At 38.7% G+C, this 21,113-nt stretch overlaps 3 protein-coding genes across 20 annotated transcripts in view; all 3 read left to right on the top strand.

Moving 5' to 3' along the window:
* The window catches only part of LOC131257603 (putative disease resistance RPP13-like protein 3), a 125,021-nt gene that overhangs the window by 58,027 nt on the left and 45,881 nt on the right, over positions 1-21,113 (top strand). The window lies entirely within an intron of this gene.
* LOC131257723 (putative disease resistance protein At1g59780) overlaps positions 1-21,113 on the top strand; it is an 83,518-nt gene that overhangs the window by 13,325 nt on the left and 49,080 nt on the right. The gene's annotated exons all lie outside the window — the stretch shown is intronic.
* Positions 80-5,026, top strand: LOC131257722 (uncharacterized). Of its 3 annotated transcripts, XM_058258548.1 has the most exons (4): positions 80-222; positions 408-498; positions 2,479-2,558; positions 3,847-5,026. In XM_058258548.1, the coding sequence occupies exon 4, from the start codon at positions 3,868-3,870 to the stop codon at positions 4,954-4,956; it is 1,089 nt and encodes a 362-aa protein (XP_058114531.1). In that variant the 5' UTR covers positions 80-222; positions 408-498; positions 2,479-2,558; positions 3,847-3,867; the 3' UTR covers positions 4,957-5,026. The 3 variants fall into 3 exon arrangements, with proteins under 3 accessions (XP_058114531.1, XP_058114529.1, XP_058114530.1); XM_058258546.1 differs by lacking the exon at positions 2,479-2,558 and having other exon boundaries at positions 82-222; positions 400-498; XM_058258547.1 differs by lacking the exon at positions 2,479-2,558 and having other exon boundaries at positions 82-222.

Here is a 21,113-nt window from a genome sequence, read left to right on the forward strand (position 1 = left end):
CTTGCGCGATAGACTCGAATCAAAGCCATCAATAGCTCTCATTTTCTTTTAAATTTGTTTTTATTTAGTTATATTTTTGTCTCATCTTTCGATTGAAGAGCAGCCATGTACCTACTTATAAATCAATGAAAGGTGGCGATTTTTTAATGGGTTTTTGGAAGGTTAAGATTTAGTGAAAGATTCTTCGAGAAGGGCATATGATCAAAAGATTTTATTCGACAGGTATGCTTTTTTTCATTTTTTTTCCTTCAATTGAATTCATGGGTCTTATTTTTTCTTTTGGGTTATCTGGGTGACTCGCAACAGAAATTATTATTATTATTTTTTTTTCAATTTGGAAAGATGTTTGGTTTGAATTGATGAGCTTTTCATTGATTTCAATTCATCTGTTTTTGTTAGTGGAGCAGAAACATGAAAGAGAGGTGGTGATTTTGTATGGAATATCGGAGGCTGGGAGAATTCGGAGAAAGTTGAGGATTGTTTGATCTCATTCAACAGGTTGGCATCTCTCTCTCTCTCTCTCTCTCTCTCTCTATATATATATATATATATATATATAATAATTTAGCCTGTGCTGCAATCATATATATATATATATATATAGAACAATTGCTTGAATAGGGTATGTTTCATTACCCTTTGAATGAATTATTAATTTAAAATTTCCATGAAAGACGTAATAATTCTATTTCAAGGTTGCAAAATTGAGCCCCAGTTACATAGGAACGCCGAAAAGAAGCGTCCCATGTCAAATTGTCATTTTAAGTCAAACTCCAATTGATTTATCATTTGGATGCACTTTTATAAATCATATCTCATCTCTAAAAATCATATTGCTAGCCAACCAACAAATTTTTAGAGAACCTAGAAAATCTGTTTTATGAGAGTTGTGTTTAAATAAACCCTTATGATTATTATTATTTGGACTCATAGGCCTCTCCTCATCAATACTATCTTTGTAACTCAAGAATGTTTTAGCTTATGCTCTACTTATTCTCTAGATGTACCATGTATGGTTAAATGAGACTACCATGCTACCCTAGTTTGTAGTAAGTTACTTTGGTTGAGCTTTTTCAGAAGCTTGGTATATTTTTGCAACTAAAGCTGTGTGGAGCCTACATAGATGTCCATGACAAATTCACCTTATCCATCTGTTTTGAAAACACCCAGATCCATAGCTCAATTAGCAGACTGAGTGGAGATACCTCGGTTCAACACTTGAGGTCTTGGTATCGATCCCTAGTGGGGGTGGCTAACATGGAGTGTGTGTACTGACATGGGTGTGTACTAACAAGCTAATTTAAAATTTAAAAAAAAAAAAAAAAAAAATCCATCTGTTTTGAAAAACTATAATTGAACAAGAGTCTAAAAATCAGATCTAAAACTCATGTAAGCCATGCTGCATGAAATAGTTGGGATTGAATGCTTGGGTGGGAGAAGATTTTGTATCATGATGATATTTGTACCTACAGTTTATTTGAGTGGCAATAACCTTATGAACATGGTCAGGTCCAGGATGGTTTCAATGGTAGAAGTTTCCGGTCCCACTGTTTCGTTTGGTGTGGCTCATCAGTATTTTGGATCTGCCTGATTTTTAGATTCATATTCTATTGTGGTCTTTCAAAATAGATGGGTGGAGTGGATTTGTCACGGATATTTCTTGGGCCCCACACAGCCCCAGCACAGGTGCATCTCTGTGGGTCCCACACAGCCCGAGGCACTTCCTTTTGTCATGAGCACAAAGATTCCGTTATGTCTTATATCTAAAGTAACAATTTCTAGCCTTTGCCGGTTGTAACCTAATCAAGTGTTTACTTAGTCCCCAAGAAATCTTAGCAAGCTCAGTTGTTCAAGGCAACTCATCTATACGCCACTAGATGTGCCATCCTCGCATATGGTTACAAGATCAAAGCCATCCATCAGATGGGTCCCACTGTGAATGAGTTGGCCCAAAAATCAGGCCAGTCCAGCTATGAGGTAGGCCACACTATGTTGGCAGAAAAACTTGGGATGATGCCTATTTTTGGGTCAGATTATGTATATGGTTAGTTCTATGCGATGGACAGCTTAGATCATTGTATAGTACACATGTAGTGGCGTATGGATGGGATGCCTTTGTACACGCCCGTGGACTTGGCAAACCTCTTTGAAACCATGTTGTATTTAACATACACATATATCCAATGACTTGGGGTGTGTTTGGTTGCACCAAATTTCAAATTTTGCATCAAATTACACTGGTTAATCATGAAATATCATGATATTTGGTGCAACCAAACACATCCTTATTCTCTTGGTTACTTTACTTATTTATTTATTTTTTTCCACTGTTTTTTGTGGATGTATTAGCAATTTAGGTGGGCTGATCTCAATTTCGAAAATAAATCAAATAATTTTGTATTTTGATGTGTTTGATAATCACCAGATCAAAGCCACACAAATGATGGTTTTTGTTTTTATTGTTTTATTTTTCGATAGTGGTGTGTGCCATAACGGCAAGGATACAATATCAACGGTCTGGATCATTCAACGATGCAGCACTTTAGGACGATTCACAGGTGGACCACTGTGAAAATGAATGCCAGACACATCCACATGTTTTTCCATGTCATAATAAATCGTTTCCACTCGCCAACCACTAGACTGCTTTTCATTCGGTAAAGATAAGCAAATACAGCTGTTGTTTCATAAGTAATGATACCGTGATTATTTTTACAGCAGCATCTGAAATTTTAAAATATCTAGTCAGCCAAAAAGGGAGGAACCATGATGATAGATTGAAATGAAAATCAGACCAATCAACTAATTGATCATATCACAAAATCAAAATTAATGACTCAGTGAGGCCCACCTACTGCAACGCACATGCCTATGAGAACAAGATGGATGGATTGGATTGGACCATCTGACTCCTCACAGGGTTTGGGCCCACCTACCATAAAGTGATGTAGAGTGGGTCGCGGACACTTTCATGTCCAAGATGGACCAAAAGAGGCACGATTGGAGGCGTTAGTGATTGGGATTGTCAGAACCCTAAAACAAGCATATCTCACAAACCAGAATGAGTTATTCATGTACCATACATGATTTTGGATAAGAGAAGCTACTTTAGCCACCCAACCTTACTATGCCGATATGGCCGTCGAATTTGGAAGATTCTGTTAGATCGATGGTCGAAAATCCTTTTTAATTTCTCTTTTACCATTTATAGTAAGTTTTAGTTCGATCATAACTCTTAATCCTTTGAACTTTAATAGCAGTGACCAACATGAAAAGGACTAACAAATATTAGGAGAATATCATGGTTAGGCTAAATTGTGCACTTACTATTTTTAACAGAAAACCATGAAGTCTAATAGAAATTATGATAGTCTATAAATAGTAAGTTTGCTATTTATAATACGGCACAATTGTTAAGGAGTTTGAGTTGAGTTTGATTCCAAACTTATTCATAGGTTTGGTATCACTATTTAAAGGATTGTAAATTTGTTTTTCTCATCAATCAATTAATTTCCTTTTTTTTAGAATTTATTTCTATTTTCCTATTTTTCCTCGTGGATTCGAGGAATCTCTATAAGGAGTTCATAGAAGCTCCATGAATTTGGAGTAATTATTCCCTTGAGGAAGACAGTAATCGACCTCATCACGTCCATCCCTGCATCATAAAGCACATGCATAGTATAACAGCAAAGGGCACACATGATGAATAGATTAAGAACATGAATGAGTGCACATGAGCTCTAAACATCGCATTTTGTTAAGCATAACTTAAAAAGCTTTGTAGTGTATCCAGCCTCAAAATAAATCTCTACCATCTCTAAAATTTTATTGTGTTTTTGTTTACAGCACCACAATCTAACAGTACCAATGGGATGCCTTTCTTCAAAGATCGCGGCCCGGTCAAGGAGCTTTCAAGAAGAGCTGAGGCATAGCTTGCAGAGGAGAATCGAGGGCTTTCCCGCCTTAGAAGATATACTCATCTCCAAGAACAATGGAGATCAATTCCTCGCTCTTGTTTGCACTGCTAATACAGTGGCCAAGAAACTCCAAAATGGAAATCCCGCGACAGAGTCCATAATTGAAGTGGACCCGTTCGACAAGCAGACAGATATCGAGAACATCAACATCAAAGTATTGATGTGTGACTTAAAAGAAGAAGAACAACAACAACAAGAACAAGAACAAAGAAAAGAGAGACCCATAGCTTCTACAAGCTTTCATGGCCCCCACCAATTGGCTAGTGAAGTACAATGTCCAATCCAATGTGACAATACCTACGCGATCCAAGATAATGGACCCACAATAGATGGTGGAAGTATAATAAGTACTAGAAGCATCCATACCGTTGAAGAATACGATGCGATGGTGGACGCAAGCAATCGATGGTCCCAAATAGGGCCGGACGTCATAGTTCATCATTCCACTGGAAATGTAAATGACCAATGTGTAGGATCTTCAGGAAGCTCTTTTAACCAGTGTTCTGCAGTTGAAGAGGATGGCATTGAGGGCGACAGGAAAGAATCATCCACAATTGATAATCACAAGCCTGATCATGCCGAGGCTGTTATCGCCACCGTTGAAGATGGGAATTTCACAAATGAAAAGGGCTTTCGGAGGAAGGCGAAGGCGAAAGAGCTGGCCACCCTCAGCATTCCAACAATCGTTGATTTTCCGGCTCCAGGAAGTTTTGGAGATTGGAACGAATTGACGACCTTGTTCTCCAACGGCGACTATGACACACCCAAATTTGGTAATTTTTGCATAGCGAATCCGGTATACTGTAGTGGAGAGTGTAATGTATTCGATCCGGAAATGCTGGCATCCTTTGAAGAAGACATGAAGCAGCTGACAGAAGAGGAGGAAAGCATACTTCAACAGATTGTAGAGAGTCTGGAGGAAGAGAGTATTGGAAAGGAGGAAAATAAGGAATTCATTCCAAACCAAATACAAGTGTAGAATGGGAAATTGACTTTGAGAATTCAGGTGGAAGTTGAAAAATATGGGAATACATCTCAGTCATAGAAAATACTTTTAGGGGGCGTTTGGGGCAGGGTATTAAATGATATTAGGTGGGATAGAATTGCATTTGGTCTCGTAAAAATTCCATCCAACATTTGGGAGGATGAGAAAGGTTGGAATTAAGTGAGATGGAATTGCGCGTTTGGTACCATGTAATTGCATTTGGTCCTATGCAGGATTTTCGTGGACTTTGAAATCCACTACACATGTGCGCCCCACATTGATGCATACATTTCTTCTGGTCATTTTCAAATTATGTTGTATGAATGATTGGTTGTGAGTCACCTACACCAAATTTCTGGTGAATGCGCCTTTTAACGCCCTTCCTATTCTATCCGTATCAAACGGTTGTCATGTAAGTGATTAGGTTGGGGCCCACCAATGGCAAGTAGTGATGGCCACATGTGACAACTGTTTGATCAAGACCATTGGGGAGTTTGCATAAATGAATGAGAGAGACTTTATACTCTACTATTGTGGTGATGGATGATTTGTATATTTGGAATACAATTAATTAAAATTAAACCGTCCAACTTTTGGGTAATAGTTTAGATGCAATTTCAACAAAGAAAATGGTAGTGAGTTCATTATGTGAATGTCAGATTGAGAGACATTTATTAAATAGATAAAATTAAAATATCTTCACTCTTATTTTAGTAAACATGCATCTATAACTAGATGTTAGGATTGTTGGAAATAGTTCAAACTGTGAAAAAATAAAGATTAAAGAAATTTATTTATTTATTTATTTATTTTTTTTTAAAGTTCAAAGAACTTGTTGAATTATTGAGTCAATGCGTGATATGAATTACTCAACTTGAAATTGAATTTGCTCTCTTGAACCATATCTCCAGTGTAACAGGATTCTTCAGTCAATCAATCAGTAAAATACAACTGTAACATGATCTGAAAATTTTGAAAATTTGAGAGGAAAAAATTTCAAAGCATTAAAAATTTTAAAAGGTCATTGAAAATTTTTAAATGCCTTTTAAAATTACAACAATAATTGTTAAAAATGATTTTAGAATGTAAATTAACAGCATTGGGTAGTACAGTTTATTCAACTGAATATATGACACATGTATCATTTAAGTGTCTGCTCCTCGAATAGCATATACCACCAGAGTATCGAATAACTCCCCTACATAAATCATCAGCTCTGTTTGACTCTGAAAATACAACAACAGTAAATTGGTCTCTATACTTGGTTAAAAGAAAGCCATTAGAGTTGACACTTCCATCACAGAATGGTTCAATCAAGACCTTACCTTTTCCTTATGTGGTTTTCTTCTTTTCTCTTTTCAACTTCTCTCTAGTGATTAGTTGAATCTCTCTCTCTCTCTCTCTCTCTCTCTCTCTCTCTCTCTGACGCAGGGATGACTTCTCTCTAGTGATTAGTTGAATCTCTCTCTCTCTCTCTCTCTCTCTCTCTCTCTCTCTCTGACGCACTCTGCCAGCAGGGTCTCTCTCTCTCTCTCTCTCTCTCTCTCTCTCTCTCTCTCTCTCTCTCTCTCTGACGCAGGGATGAACGTGATGAGGTCGAGCACCGTCTCCCTCAAAAGGATAACTATTCCGAATCCACAGAACTTCTCTGGACTTCTCAAATAGGCTTCTCGAATCCACGAGAAAGAAAGCAAGCAAAATATAAATTAAATTCTATAAAATTTGAAATTGATTAATGAATGAAATAAATAAGTTTACAACCCTTTAAATAGGGATACTAAGAAAAGGGAGAGAAATCAGAAGCAAACAACAACTAAAACTCCTAGAATTCGTAGCTTACTATAAATAGTAAACTTACTATTTATAGACGGTCGTGATGTCTACTAGTGCGCAAGGTTTTCAGTCAAAAATAGTGAGTGTCCTATTTAGCTTCTCTTTTCACGTTGGGCACAACTTCTAAAGCCCAATGGATAAAGAGTTATAATCAAACTAAAACTTACTATTTATAGTAAAAAAAGAATTAAAATAAGGAAACGATAGTCGATCCAGGGGTATTTGGCAAATTCAACTTGCACAACCCTGCTAGCAAGGTTGGTTGGCTAAAGTAGCTCGTTCTACCCCAAAATCATATATTTTACGCATGATAACTCATTTCAGATTGTGAGATGCGCCTGATCTAAGGTCCGACGGTCCGGATCACTTCTATCGTCGACCGGGCCTTTTTTAATCCATCTTGGCCATGAAACTGTACGTGACCCGCTCTACATCACTCACTCTCTCTCTCTTTCTCTCTCTCTCTATCTCTCTAATTGCAAATGATCATGCTATCCTCTTTTTGGGATTTTTCTTCATTACCCTTTTTCCTTGTTAGGAGTGAAAACAAAGTATCCGTGAGTGTAATTTTGATGGTTTTGCCCGATTACTCTCTCTTTGCAAATGATTTTATCTTAGTTTTATGGCTTTTCTTTTTACTCTTTTTCTCACACAGCGATTGATTTTATCCCATTTGAGGTTTTTATCTGACTCTTTCTCGCAAATTGCAAATGATTTATCCCACTTTTGGAGCTCTTCATTACTTTTCTCCCGTATTGTAAATGACTCTCTACAAACGTTCTCATTCAATGTTTTTATTCATGTTATAGTATGGATGTCCATTGACTTACACAACGCAGCTAGGCCACCCTTTTTATCATGTAGTGATCTGCATGATCTGTCCCACCATTTTACATATATAGCCCAGATATTATATAAAATAAATAAATAAAAATAAAAAAGACACATTAGGGACTGTTTGGCATTGTTTTTTAAGCATAAATTCGGTAAACATGTATATGAAAAACAATTTCCCACTAAGGTTTCAATGGTGAGAGATGAATCCCTACTGTTGTGGGTGGCCCACTTAAGTGTTAGATCTACCTAATTTTTGGAGTCATGCACTAACATGAGGTGGCAATTAAATAGATGAATAGAGTGAATGTTGTATGATCATCATGGTGGGGCCAAATAGGGCAAAGAGGGTTATAGGAAAGTTGTCCCTAAATCAACTCATGTACATGCCACATGTTTGCCATTGTGGCATACAGTTCTTAGATCAAATCTATCCATTAAAAAGACACCACTATATTAATTCCATAGCTCAAGAAATAGGTTGATCCGCTAGTTAGGTGGGCCACAGTATGGAAAACAAATATACGATAGAGAACATGGCTGAAGTTTTCTAACCCATCCACCTATTGTTTACTGTTTATTGGTATGCTCTCAGGTCATCATTCCTATTGGATTATCATAGACAAAACTCATGTGCTAAATGATATTGAAATGGAGTTTCTGCAAAAATCGAAAGACAATTTATCCACTTTTATAGAAAATTTTGGGTTCTTCAATTTTCTATTTCGTAATAAAAATATATTCAAATCATATTTTTAAAATACAAATTCGACTTAAACCCTGTCAAGTTGAGTCAACTAAAATAAAAACTCAGGCAAGTTTCTTGAAAACTCATATTAGTTAAATTGAGCGGGGCAAGCATGACATTAAGCGGGGAAAATATGAAATTGAGCGGGGCAAGCATGAAATTCAGCGGGGCAAACGTGAAATTTAGTCGGGCAAATTGAAATTTGAGCAAGGCAAGCATGAAATTCAGTGAGGCGAACATGAAATTCAGCGAGGCAAACTAGAAATTGAGCGGGGCAAACTAGAAATTGAGCGGGGCAGACATGAAATTCAGCGGGGCAAAAATGAAATTTAGTGGGGCAAATTTGAATTTCAGCGAGGCAAACATGAAATTCAACGGGGGAAACTGGAAATTGAGTGGGGCAAACTAGAAACTCAGCGGGGCAAACTGGAATTTGAGCTGGACAACCTAGAAATTCAGCGGGGCAAACTGGAATTTGAGCGGGGTAAAGATCGGAATATCCAAATAATACATGAAGGGAAATATTCCAAAATGAAGCGTGGGCTATTTAATACTGATCCTAAAAAGAACGAGATTCATCCGTCGATAACAAACAGAAGACCGAGGGTGCGGGTTCAGTTTCATTTGTGAATTCAACAATGAAAAATATGGTTTTCTCCACTTTGTCAATTGGTGGCTTGGATTCAGAGTCTAGGTTGACATTTCTACATTTAAAGGTACGCAACTTTTAGCACCCTCACTCTACTCTACTCTACATAGACCCCATTTCCCTGCCTGACTTTGGTATAAGAGGGTCCCCTGCTTGAGCCGGGGTGTTCTTTGTTGGTTGTTTTGTGCAGGACCAGGTTCACTCTGAGCAGGTTCACTCCAAGCATCAAGGGTGATCCAGATTTTGACATCAACACTTATTATGATAATTTGGATGGTTTAATTTGACTATTTCTATGCCACATATGCAATTTCTAAATGCTTGTGTATAATCCATTGCAGTCTATCAGAGTATCACTCCGACCTTGGATCTGAATGGAGCCAGCGTCAAACACCGAAAGACGAAAATACCCACAGGGTATTTGAAAATGATGGACAAAACACCTTTGGAACTCTTTTGAGTTGAGGTGAACCATCCGACGTCCATTTTACATCCTGCACACATGTCAAGGCTCCGGATTTTGTTTTCCGGTGGGCTGCATAGATAGATCATATCCAAAAATGGAACCGTTCAGAGGATCCTGATCGTCTGATTGGATGATTTCGGATAATTACAAAGGCAAAAAGGTCATCCATCCGGTGGTTTATAGTTGTTGGGTACAACGCATATGAACGGTCCAGATATCTTAAACGCATCTACAGCTCACATGAGGGTATTAGGCATCTCATTTACAAAAGTCAAGCCGTCTAGATCAAAAGGTAGGCATGCGGATAAAAAGGGATCCTGGAAAGTTTTTCTAACGATCTGATTTATGGGACAGAAGAACTACAATATGGGATGGACATGATGAACGGGTTTGATACCATGCCCATGTGCCACGCTGGCATACATAGTGGTGTGCGGCCTTAGCAAAGATCTTTGCCGATAGATTCAAGAGAAACAGCACCAGAATTTACAGTGCTCGTACTTGCATTAGGATACTTAAGACAGTCCAATCCATTCATCTAGACTGCTCATCAGGTGCAAAACTGATTTCTTGGGTTACCACACAAACATCACAACGATCCGAAAATGTCAACCATCTGATCAATAGAATATAATATTGACGGTCAAGATCATTTACACAAAATAATCCCACCAAGTCACTTGCTTATAAAGAATCACTTTTATTAGGGACTGTTTCATTACCCTTTGAATGAATTATTAATTTAAAATTTCCATGAAAGATGTAATAATTCTATTTCAAGGTTGCAAAACTGAGTCCCAGTTACATAGGAACGCTCAAAAGAGGCGTCCCATGCCAAATTGTCATAAGTCAAACTCCAGATATTTATGTATTTGGATGGACTTTTATAAATCATATCTCATCTCTAAAAAGCATATTGCTAACCAACCAATAAATTTTCAGTGAACCTAGAAAACATGTTTTGTGAGAGTTTGTGTTTAAATAAACCCTTATTATTATTATTATTATTTGGACTCTTAGGCATCTCCTCATCAAAAACTCACAGAGACTTGAATCTTGAAGAATAGGCATTCATAACCCATGCTATATATCTTTATAACTCAAGAATGTTTCAGCTTATGCTCTACTTATTCTCTAGATGTACCATGTATGGTTTAATGAGACTACCATGCTAGCCTAGTTTGTAGTAAGTTACTTTGGTTGAGCTTTTTCAGAAGCTTGGTATATTCTTGTGACTAGGGCTGTGTGGAGCCTATAGAGATGTCCGTCACAAATCCACCTTGCCCATCTGTTTTGAAAGACCATAATCTAAAAATCAGGCAGTTCCAAAACTCATGTGAGCCATACCACATGAAATCATGGGAATTGAATGCCTGGGTGGGAGAAGTTTTGTATCAGGATGATATTTGTACCTACAGTTTATTTGAGTGGTAATAACCCTGTGAACATGGTCAGATCTAGGATGGTTTCAATGTTGGAAGTTTCCATTCCCACCTTTTCATTTGGGGTGTCACACCAAAGTTTTGGATCCGCCTGATTTTTAGATTCTTATCCTATTGTGGAATTTCAAACTAGATGGGTGGAGTGGATTTGTCACGGACATCTCTGTGGGCCCCACACAACCCCAGCACAGGTGTATCTCCGTGGGTCTCACACAGCCCCAGGCACTTCCTAGTTTTGAGCACAAAGATTCCGTTATGTCCTTGTAATGCCCTAGAAATCGGGGGTCGTGCATACACTTGACTCCCAAGTTTCCGGGGTCACTTATAACTGGTTTTCGTTAATATGCGTTTAAATCAAGTTTAAATGTGCAACCTAGAATTTTCTGAAACATGAATCACAATTCACAACTAGTCTATTGAAATGGAAAATGTTAAATGTTTACAAGTAAAAAAAAAAAATAACTATGGGTCGCACGAGGCGTTGCCCAACAAAGTCACAAAAAGAATCATATGTCCAAAAAGAATAGAACTAAGCCCATTACTCAGCAATCCAAATCTTGCCTATCAAGTCGATAGAGAGCTGCCCATCAGCTGGAAGTAAGACAGTTCATCCTCCTCGTCAAGACTCGCACCGCCAAGCTCCTCGAACTCATCGTCACCTACAGCTACTAAAGAGTCTGGTTGGTGTTTTAAAACACCGCCCTAGAGTGAGAGTGGGTGATCAACTCAATGGCCCTAAGCCGTTAGAGTGTGGTGTATCAATGTATATCAAGGGACTTTTATCACTTCAACAAAGTCTACTCGGTTTGGATCGACTCACCTACTTGACTCGGGTCTGAACGAGTTGGACTAGTCGAGTTTGCCGAGTCAAGTCATCCCATCCCCAGCTCCACCAGAATCCTATATGACAACTGTTGTACGCAGGAGCACAACACACAAGTGTAGGGGTGGCTATGGGCCTGTTTGGGCTCGGTCAGATTAGCCCAAGCGTGGGACCTATGGCCCAAGCTAGGACAAAGGCCCAAGCTAGGACAAATTAGCTGGCCCTGGTCCGACACAACCCAATGCCCATGTATCAGTTGTGCAGGGCATCAGAGCTCTGCACAAGGTGCGCCCTGCAATGAAGACCACCTGGTGAAAAAAAACACTTCTGATGAGTCTCACTTACAAGACTAATACATGGTAGGCAGGGCAGTCAATCTAGACCGTAGATCTTACTGTTTTTATCTGTGCATGCACTAACATTGAAAATCATTTCCAAAGTTTAATCTAACCATCCTACCGCAGACTGATCGCTTTAAAGTGGATGAGTGGGAAAGATGGATGGATGATTGAAAACTTCCATCTTGCTGAAGCTATTGTGGATGGGCCACAATGGCGTTGACCCACCCTCTCCCATATGGCACCACCATAAACCTCACCATTTTAAAATAGTGGTGACCCATCTTCCTCCTAGACCATTCATGCTGTGGGACACTTCTTGGGACGGAATTATATCTAAAAAATCTGAGATCTCGGTACCAGTCGGTGCTGAAAATCCTATGTGACTCCTGTTTTATCTACATCATGCATCTATTTTTGAAAGATTATTTTAAGGCATTATCCGAAAAAATGAAGCAGATTCAAATCTCAAGTGAACCACATAGATGGAAATTACTATCGTGATTGGCTATTAAAAACTTCTAGTAGGCCACAAAAGTTTTGATCAAACTGATATTTGTGTGGCTACTACTTTATTCATATCTTTGTGACCTTGTCAATAGGTTGGATGGCAAAAAAATATTTCGGTGCCCCGAAGAAACTTCTAATGGTGGTAATTCAATCACCACTATTTCCTGCGGTGTGTTCCTCATAAGATTTAGATCTGCTTCATTTTTTGGATCATGCCTTAAAATGACCTGTCAAAACTAATGAATGGTGTGGATGTAAGGTACATACATTGCAGTGTGCCCCACAGTTAGGGTTTAACTGTCCTCCGCATCCACCAAAGCCGTACATCTGATGGCTCTCATCTCTGCGTGTTCTAGACTCACGCCCAATGTTTAATCCTACCATAGTATGGTGGGTTTAAAATAGATGAGTAGGAAAGACAGTTGGATGATTGAAAACTTCCATCCTGGGGAAGCCAATGTGGTGGACCAATGGTACCACCATAGGCCACAACTCAACGATTTGAACGGTCCCAATTACATTCAACTATGCAAATTCGGTGGATGAAACCACCATCTTTAAAATGGTGGTGAGTTGCCATATGGTCTGGCCTACAAACAATACTCAGATCTAGGAATCCTGTACTTAAAAAACAGTTTTTACACATGGGACTTGGAAATTCGGTACCCTACTTATGTATATTTATTTATTATTTAATTTTAATTTACAAGTTCCAAAGCAAGTGCAATATCCAAGCCATGTGAACGCATGTAAAACCATAGTAGTTTTAAACGGTCTAATTAAAGTTACAAGTAGTTGGCACCTTTCTCCAAAAGAAAATAATAATAATCAATAAATAAAGATCAGCTGAGATGCTATTTTTCATGAGCCATTCATTTATTATTATTATTATTTTGTTTTTTTATAGCTTAATATCGGTGCACAAGAGGACAGTAAATTACATTAAATGATTACCACACATCCCGGCCAAGACAAGCACGTGGTAGGTGGGGCAGTATATCTGAGACCGTATGGTTTCATGTTCTAACGGGGTGGACCCCACCATGATGCGTGTATTGTATCCATGCTGTCCAACCATTTGTAGAGATGGCTTTATGGTATGAGAAGAAGAATGAGATATATAGATCTAAAGTTCAAGTTAACCACTACAGAAAACTGTGGGATCAGTCACACCCACCGTTGAAACATTTATATGGCCTGCCATGATGTATTTTTTAGATCTAACTTATTCATAAGTTAACATAGAGATAGATAAGTGAAAATAAAAATATAAGCTTGATCGGAAACTTCTATGGCCCCTAAGAAGTGGGGAGAGTGATGCCCACTGTTAACAACTTCTAAGAGCTACAAAAGTTTTAGATCAAGCTGATATTTGTGTTTTCCCTTCTTTTGTGTGTGTATGTGTGTGTTTTAACTTCTAAACAGGTTGGATCTCAAATAAACATCATGGCGGACCTTAGAAAGGTTTCAATGGTGAGCATCACTCTCCCTAATCTAGAGGTGTACACGAACCTAGCTCAATTAGCTCGCACGACTTGACTAAAAAAAGCTCAATTCAACTTGGTTCGAAGCTGAGTTTGAGCCCAGTCAAGTTGATTTTTTGAGCACGAAAATGAGTTCGAACTGCCCCAACTCTACTCAACTCAGATCAAACTTAGCTTGAATCATACTCGGATCAAAACACTTAAAATATAGCTTAATACAAAACTTTTATGGCCATAAAAATGCTTTAACGGTGCTCACTAAATGCCCATTGTTTCGTCTTGTATGGCACACTTACGTATATGATAAACTTCAATTTTCGTACTTACAGGTCTTTAAATGACAGGGCAAAAATGGATGGACGGGATGGATTTCTCAAAAACATCTCTGCGGACCCCACCCAATATCCTTGTGCAGGAGGTTCAAGCGAAAGGCTTTCGCAGGAAATCAGCGTTGTACGATACTACTTGATGCGGATTAGCCACTGACAGGTTGAAAAGACGCTTATTGGATACTTATAAGGTCAGTACCCAAATCCCTACTGAAGTGACATTACCAAGCTCTCTGAACCCTAGCATGGTGCATGTGTTATATTCCTACCGTCCAACCATTTGTAGAGATCCTTTTGTGGCATGAGAAAAAGAATGGAATAGATCCGAAGTTCAAGACAGAAAATCGTGGGAGCAGTCACACCCACAGTTGAAACATTTATAGTCCCCACCATGATGTATATTTAAGATCCAACCTATCCATAACTTAACATAGAGATAGACGAAGTGAAAACATAAATATTGGCTTGATTGGAAACTTTTGTAGTCCTAAGAAGTTTTGAATGGTGGATGTCACTGTCCCCACTATTTTCCATGGTGGGGTCCACTTGTACTTTAGATCTATCTCATTTTTTTTCTCATGACATAAAACGATCTCTCCAAATGGATGAACGATATAGATACAAGACATGCATCATGGCCCTTCCTAAGGCTCACCATGATTTTTTTATTTTTATTTTTTGAAATCCAACCGTTCCACAAGTTAACAGAGACATGAAGGAAAGGAAAAAAATAAATATCAACTTAGTCAAAAACTTCTGTGGCTTATTTCAGTTTTTAATAGTGGGCGTAACTCTCCCCACTGTTTTCTGTGGTGAGGTCTACCTTTGGATCTTTACCTAAAATTATCTTTCCAAATGGATGGACGGCGGCGTGGATACAAAACATATATCATGATGGGACCCACAGAACTTGGTGACATCACTTCAATAGTGCTTAACCTGTTAGTATCCATTCGGCATCCGCGGAAATGGATGGGCTACTCCTCGGCCTTGGTGCTATGTGGGCCCCATAATGATGTACGTGTTACATCTATGCCGTCCAATCTCAAGAGGACCACATTACAGGAAAACAATGTTGAATGAAAGTTGACGGTTAAAAACTTTTTGGGGCCATAAAAGTTTTGGATCAGACTATCTTTATTTTTTCCATTCATTTGAGTCCATATGACCTAATCAACACATCGGATGTCAAATAAACAGTACATAGGACCTTAGAAGAATTTTAATGGTGGATATCTAATCACTATTGTTTTCCTGTGGTATGGTCCACCTGAGATTTATATTTCTCTCTTTTTTGGTATTAAGCTCTAAAATAGTCTTTAAAAATGGGTGAAACACATACATCCATTCAAGCCATATGAATGGAATAGTAATGGATCCAAGCCGTCCATCTAATGGGTCCCATCCGTTGATGGTGTAGTGGAAGATCCCACCTAACAAACCATCCATCCTATATGAATGCTGGCATTGATCAAATGAACAGCCAAGAAAGATGGGTCAAGCTAATACCTTGTGACACAAATTCAACCATCCATTTTTGATCCGTATCTGCAGTTATCTTATTTGACAGTCCACTTGGATGCGGACTTTGTGGTTTTTATTTAGTGTGGGATGAAGTAAAAATGTTTCAACGGTGGTCACTGAATCCCAACTGTTTTCTCTCTTGTGGCTCACTTGAGTTTTGAATCCACATCATCTTTTGTAGCATGTTCTAAAATAATCTTGCAAAACAGATGAACAGGGTGGATTTCTAACAAACATCACAGTGGTTTTTTTTATTTTAAAAAAAAAATTTAGTGTAGGATGACGTAAAAACACCAAGAAATTATCCTAATACGTGTCAATAAAAAAAGTTTCAACGGTTACATGACGCATAACACCACTGGAAGTCAAAAGGTGGAGGACGCCTCGTATAAAAACAGACAATAAAAAAGATAAAAAAGATGAAGAAAAAACCAATGACAGTTGAAGATGCATCACCCCTTGGCGTATTTAGGAGATGTTTCCCTTGACCCACCTTGATGCATGTAGATACCTACTGTGCGTTAGTTTTTTCAACTCATTTTATGGCAAATTGGCATGTCAAAACTTAAGACTATAACATAGGAAACAATGTTTACTGAACAACCGCCATTAAAAACTTTCTATGATTCGCTGGAATGTTTATTTTCCATCCAACCTTTTGATTAAGTCAAACAGATTCAAGTACATCAGTTTAATTCAAAACTTTTGAAGTTTCAATGAGTTTTTAATTGTTTACAATCATCACCACTGAGTTTTCATTGCATGGTCCACATAATAAGTAGATCTGCCTCAGTTTTTAGTAAACTTTGTAAAATGATCCTGAAATATAGATGGATGGAGTGGATAAAACACACACACTGTGATGAGGCTCAAAGATCTTATTCTGTAGTACTAACATTGGGTGCTTATGCCACATTACGAAAAAAATAATAATAATAATGAAGAAAGAACTAACGACTGACTTTTCAACCTTTTCCTCGGGAGTGCGGATCCTATGTCCCGGAGGCAGCGTTTTCATTGGTCAACGTGACTGAGAGTGCTACATCATCAATTTTTAAATATATTAAAAAAAGTACATTTAATAAGGACTATAACGGAGACGTTAAGCGAAGCGGTTTGCGTGCTGAGTAACTTTAGTATGGTAAGCGTAATGAGTAAAGTCTGTGGAGCCCACCATTCTTGTCATTCGTGCATTGTATCAACTCCATCCATCTCTTTTATCATCTAATTTTAGGGTTTTACAACAAAAATTAATCATATCCAAAGATCAAGTGGACCACACCACCTGAAACCGTGTGAATTGAATTCTACCATTGAAAAGTTTTTGGAGGCCCACAGAAGTTTTATATTAGTTGATATTTGTTTTTTCCATTCATCCATGTCTTTGTGATCTTATGAACAATTTGGATGAAAAATAAACATCATTGAGTACTTAGAAGCACTTCAATGGTGAAAATCAATACTTCCACTGTTTCCTTTGGCATGGTCTCCTTTAGCTTTTGATATACTTAAGTTTTGGGCTCAACTACTAAAATGATCTGAAAAAATGGATGGACGGTGTGGATAAACCACATGAATTCACAGTGGGCTCAATAGAATTTACTCAGTATGATAAGACTTGGTACACAATCCGATATCACGTTAGACATGAGACGCGGATTTCCTGCCAACGTCTTTCGCAGTAAGGTCCTGCGCAAGGATTCCAAATGCGCCCACTGCGATATTTATGATAAATCTAACCTGTTTATCCATTTTTAGATATCATTTTAGGACATCATACCAAAACTTATGTATATACAAAACTCAAATGGGCCACACGAGAGGAAACAATGGGGATTTAGTGTCCACCGTTGAAATATTTATATGGCCACAAAAGTTAATATTTTGGTGTTTTCACTTCATCCTAGTAAAAATGACCTTATAAACAGTTTGGATAGCATATAAACGTCAAGAGGCCCAGGAAGGTTTCAACGGTAGGAATTTCTTTCTCCATTGTTTCATCTTGTATGGCTTAGTTGAGTTTTTGATTATCCTAATTTTTTGTTACATGTCTTAACATGAGCTCTAAAAATAGATGAATGGATTGGAATTCTTGTAAACATCACGGTGGACCCCACCATACATCCCAGCACTGGAACTTCACGCAAAAGGCTTTCCCCAGTGAATTCACGTCCACGGTTAAAAATGGGAAACGGATTGGCTACTTCCCCTGGCTGGTGGTCGGTGCTCTGTAGGCCCTACCATGATGTATGTGTTTCATCCATGCCGTCCATCTATTTTTCTAGATCATTTTATGGTCTGAGACCAAAAATGAGGTATGACCCAATCTCAAGTGGACCACATTACATGAAACAGTGTTGAATGAACGTTGACCATTAGAAACTTTTTGGGGACCATAAAAGTTTTGGATCAAGCTGATCTTTGTTTTTTCCCTTCACCTGGGTCTTTATGACCAAACCAACAGATTGGATGTCAAATAAACAGTACGGTGGGCCTTAAGAGGACTTTAATGATGGATATCCAATTACTATTGCTTTCCTGTGGTGTGGTCCATATGAGATTTATATCCCTCTCATTTTTGGGATCAACCACTAAAATTATATGTAAAAATAGATTAACGGAATGGATGAAACACATACATCATGGTGGGGGCCACAGAGCACCGACCACCACCACCACCGGGCTAGTGGTAGGGGGAGTAACCAATCCGCTTTCATTTCCATTTGGGATTCAGCGCCACATTGAGTAGTGAGAGTTACTGCTGAAGTGATGTCACCCATTTATATGGGTCCTACTATGATGTATGTTTTGTATCCACACCCATCAATTTGGAGAGATCATTTTAGGGCATGAGCTAAAGAATGAATCAGATCCAAAACTTGAGTGGACCCCACCACAGAAAACAGTGGAGAGAGTCATGCCCACCATTTATTACGACTGAATCCAATCCAAACCTCGTCACTTTGTCTACTGAACCCCGTCACTTTATACTGCAATCCCGTCACTTTGTCTACTGAACCCCGTCACTTTATAATGCAACTTCGTCACTTTATCTAGTGAACCCCGTCACTTTGTACTGCAACCCCGTCACTTTGTACTATAACCTCGTCACTTTGTCTACTAAACTACGTCACTTTGTACTGCAACCCCGTCACTTTGTCTACCGAACTTCGTCACTTTATACTGCAACATCGTTACTTTATCTAATGTACCCCGTCACTTTATGCTACAACCTCGTCACTTTGTGCTGCAATCTTGTCACTTTGTCTAGTAAACCCCGTCACTTTGTACTACAACCTCGTCACTTTGTCTACTGAACCCCGTCATTTTGTACTATAACCTTGTCACTTTGTCTACTGTACCCCGTCACTTTTTACTACAACCCCGTCACTTTGTCTACTGAACCTCGTCACTTTGTACTACAACCTCGTCACTTTGTCTAGTGAACCCTGTCACTTTGTCTGAACCCCATCACTTTGTCTCTGAACCCCGTCACTTTGTCACGCAACATCGTCACTTTGTCTCATGACTTTATACTGCAATATCGTTACTTTGTCTATTGTACCTCGTCACTTTGTGAAGTACCCCATCACTTTGTGATGGGGTTTTACTAGATACAAAGTGATGGGGTTAAGTAGGGTTCTTGGACAAAGTGACGGCATGAGACAAAGTGACGAGGTTGTAGCACAAAGTGACTGGGTATAGTAGACAAACTGACGATGTTGCAGTAAAAAGTGATGGGGTTCAGTAGACAAAGTGATGGGGTTGCAGTACAAAGTGACGGGGTTCACTAGATAGTGACGGGGTTGCAGTACAAAGTGACATGGTTCAGTAGACAAAGTGACGAGGTTCAGTATACAAAGTGACGGGGTTGCAGTACAATGTGATGGGGTACAATAGATAAAGTGACGATGTTGCAGTACAAAGTGATGGGGTTACATAGACAAAGTGAAGGGGTTGTAGTACAAAGTAACGAGGTTCAGTAGACAAAGTGACGAGGTTTGGATTAGATTTAGTTGTAATAAATGGTGGGTGTGACTCTCTCCACTGCTTTCTGTGGGGGGGTCCACTCGAGTTTTGGATCTGATTCATTCTTTGGCTCATGACCTAAAATGGTCTCTCCAAATGGATGGACGGTGTGGATACAAAACATACATCATAGTGGGACCCATATAAATGGGTGACATCACTTCCCCACCATGATGTATGTGTTTCATTCATTCCGTTAATCTATTTTTACATATAATTTTAGGGGTTGATCCCAAAAATGAGAGGAATATAAATCTTATATGGACCACACCACAAGAAAACAATGGTGGTTGGATATCCATCGTTAAAGTCCTCCTAAGGCCCACCTTACTGTTTATTTGACATCCAATATATTGGTTTGGTCATAAAGACCCAGATGAAGGGAATAGCTTGATCCAAAACTTTTATGGCCCCCAAAAAGTTTTTAATGGTCAACGTTCATTCAACACTTTTTCATGTAATGTGGTCCACTTGAGATTGGGTTATACCTCATTTTTTGTCTCAGACCATAAAATGACCTAGAAAAATAAATGGATGGCATGGATGAAACACATATATCATGGTGGGCCCACATAGCACCGAGTGGCAGGGGAGTAGCCAGTCTGTTTCCAATGGAAACCGTCGACGCGATTCACCGGGGAAAGCCTTTTGCATGAAGTTCACACTGGGATGCATGGTGGGGTCCACCATGATGTTTATAAGAATTATTCCAATCCATTCATCCATTTTTAGAGCTCAATTTAAGACATGTAACTAAAAATTAGGATGATCAAAAACTCAACTGGGCCATACAAGATGAAACAGTAGAGAAAGAAATTCCTACCGTTGAAACCTTCCTGGGTCGCTTGATGTTTATATGCCATCCAAACTGTTTATAAGGTCATTTTTACTAGGATGAAGTGAAAACACCAAAATATTAGACTGATGCAAAACTTTTGTGGCCATATAAATATTTCAACGGTGGACACTAAATCCCCACTGTTTCCTCTCGTGTGGCCATTTGAGTTTTGTATATACATTAGTTTTGGTATGATGTCCTAAAATGATATCTAAAAATGGATGAACGGGTTGGATTTATCACAAACATTGCAGTGGGCCCATCCCGAATCCTTGCGCAGGATCTTACTGCAAAAGGCTTTGGC

Source organism: Magnolia sinica, chromosome 10 (assembly GCF_029962835.1).
Source record: "Magnolia sinica isolate HGM2019 chromosome 10, MsV1, whole genome shotgun sequence".
NCBI classification, from domain to species: Eukaryota; Viridiplantae; Streptophyta; class Magnoliopsida; order Magnoliales; family Magnoliaceae; genus Magnolia; species Magnolia sinica.

Coding starts and splice junctions, on each gene's coding strand:
- LOC131257722 (XM_058258548.1), top strand. CDS start 3,868: ATGGGATGCCTTTCTTCAAAGATCGCGGCCCGGTCAAGGAGCTTTCAA.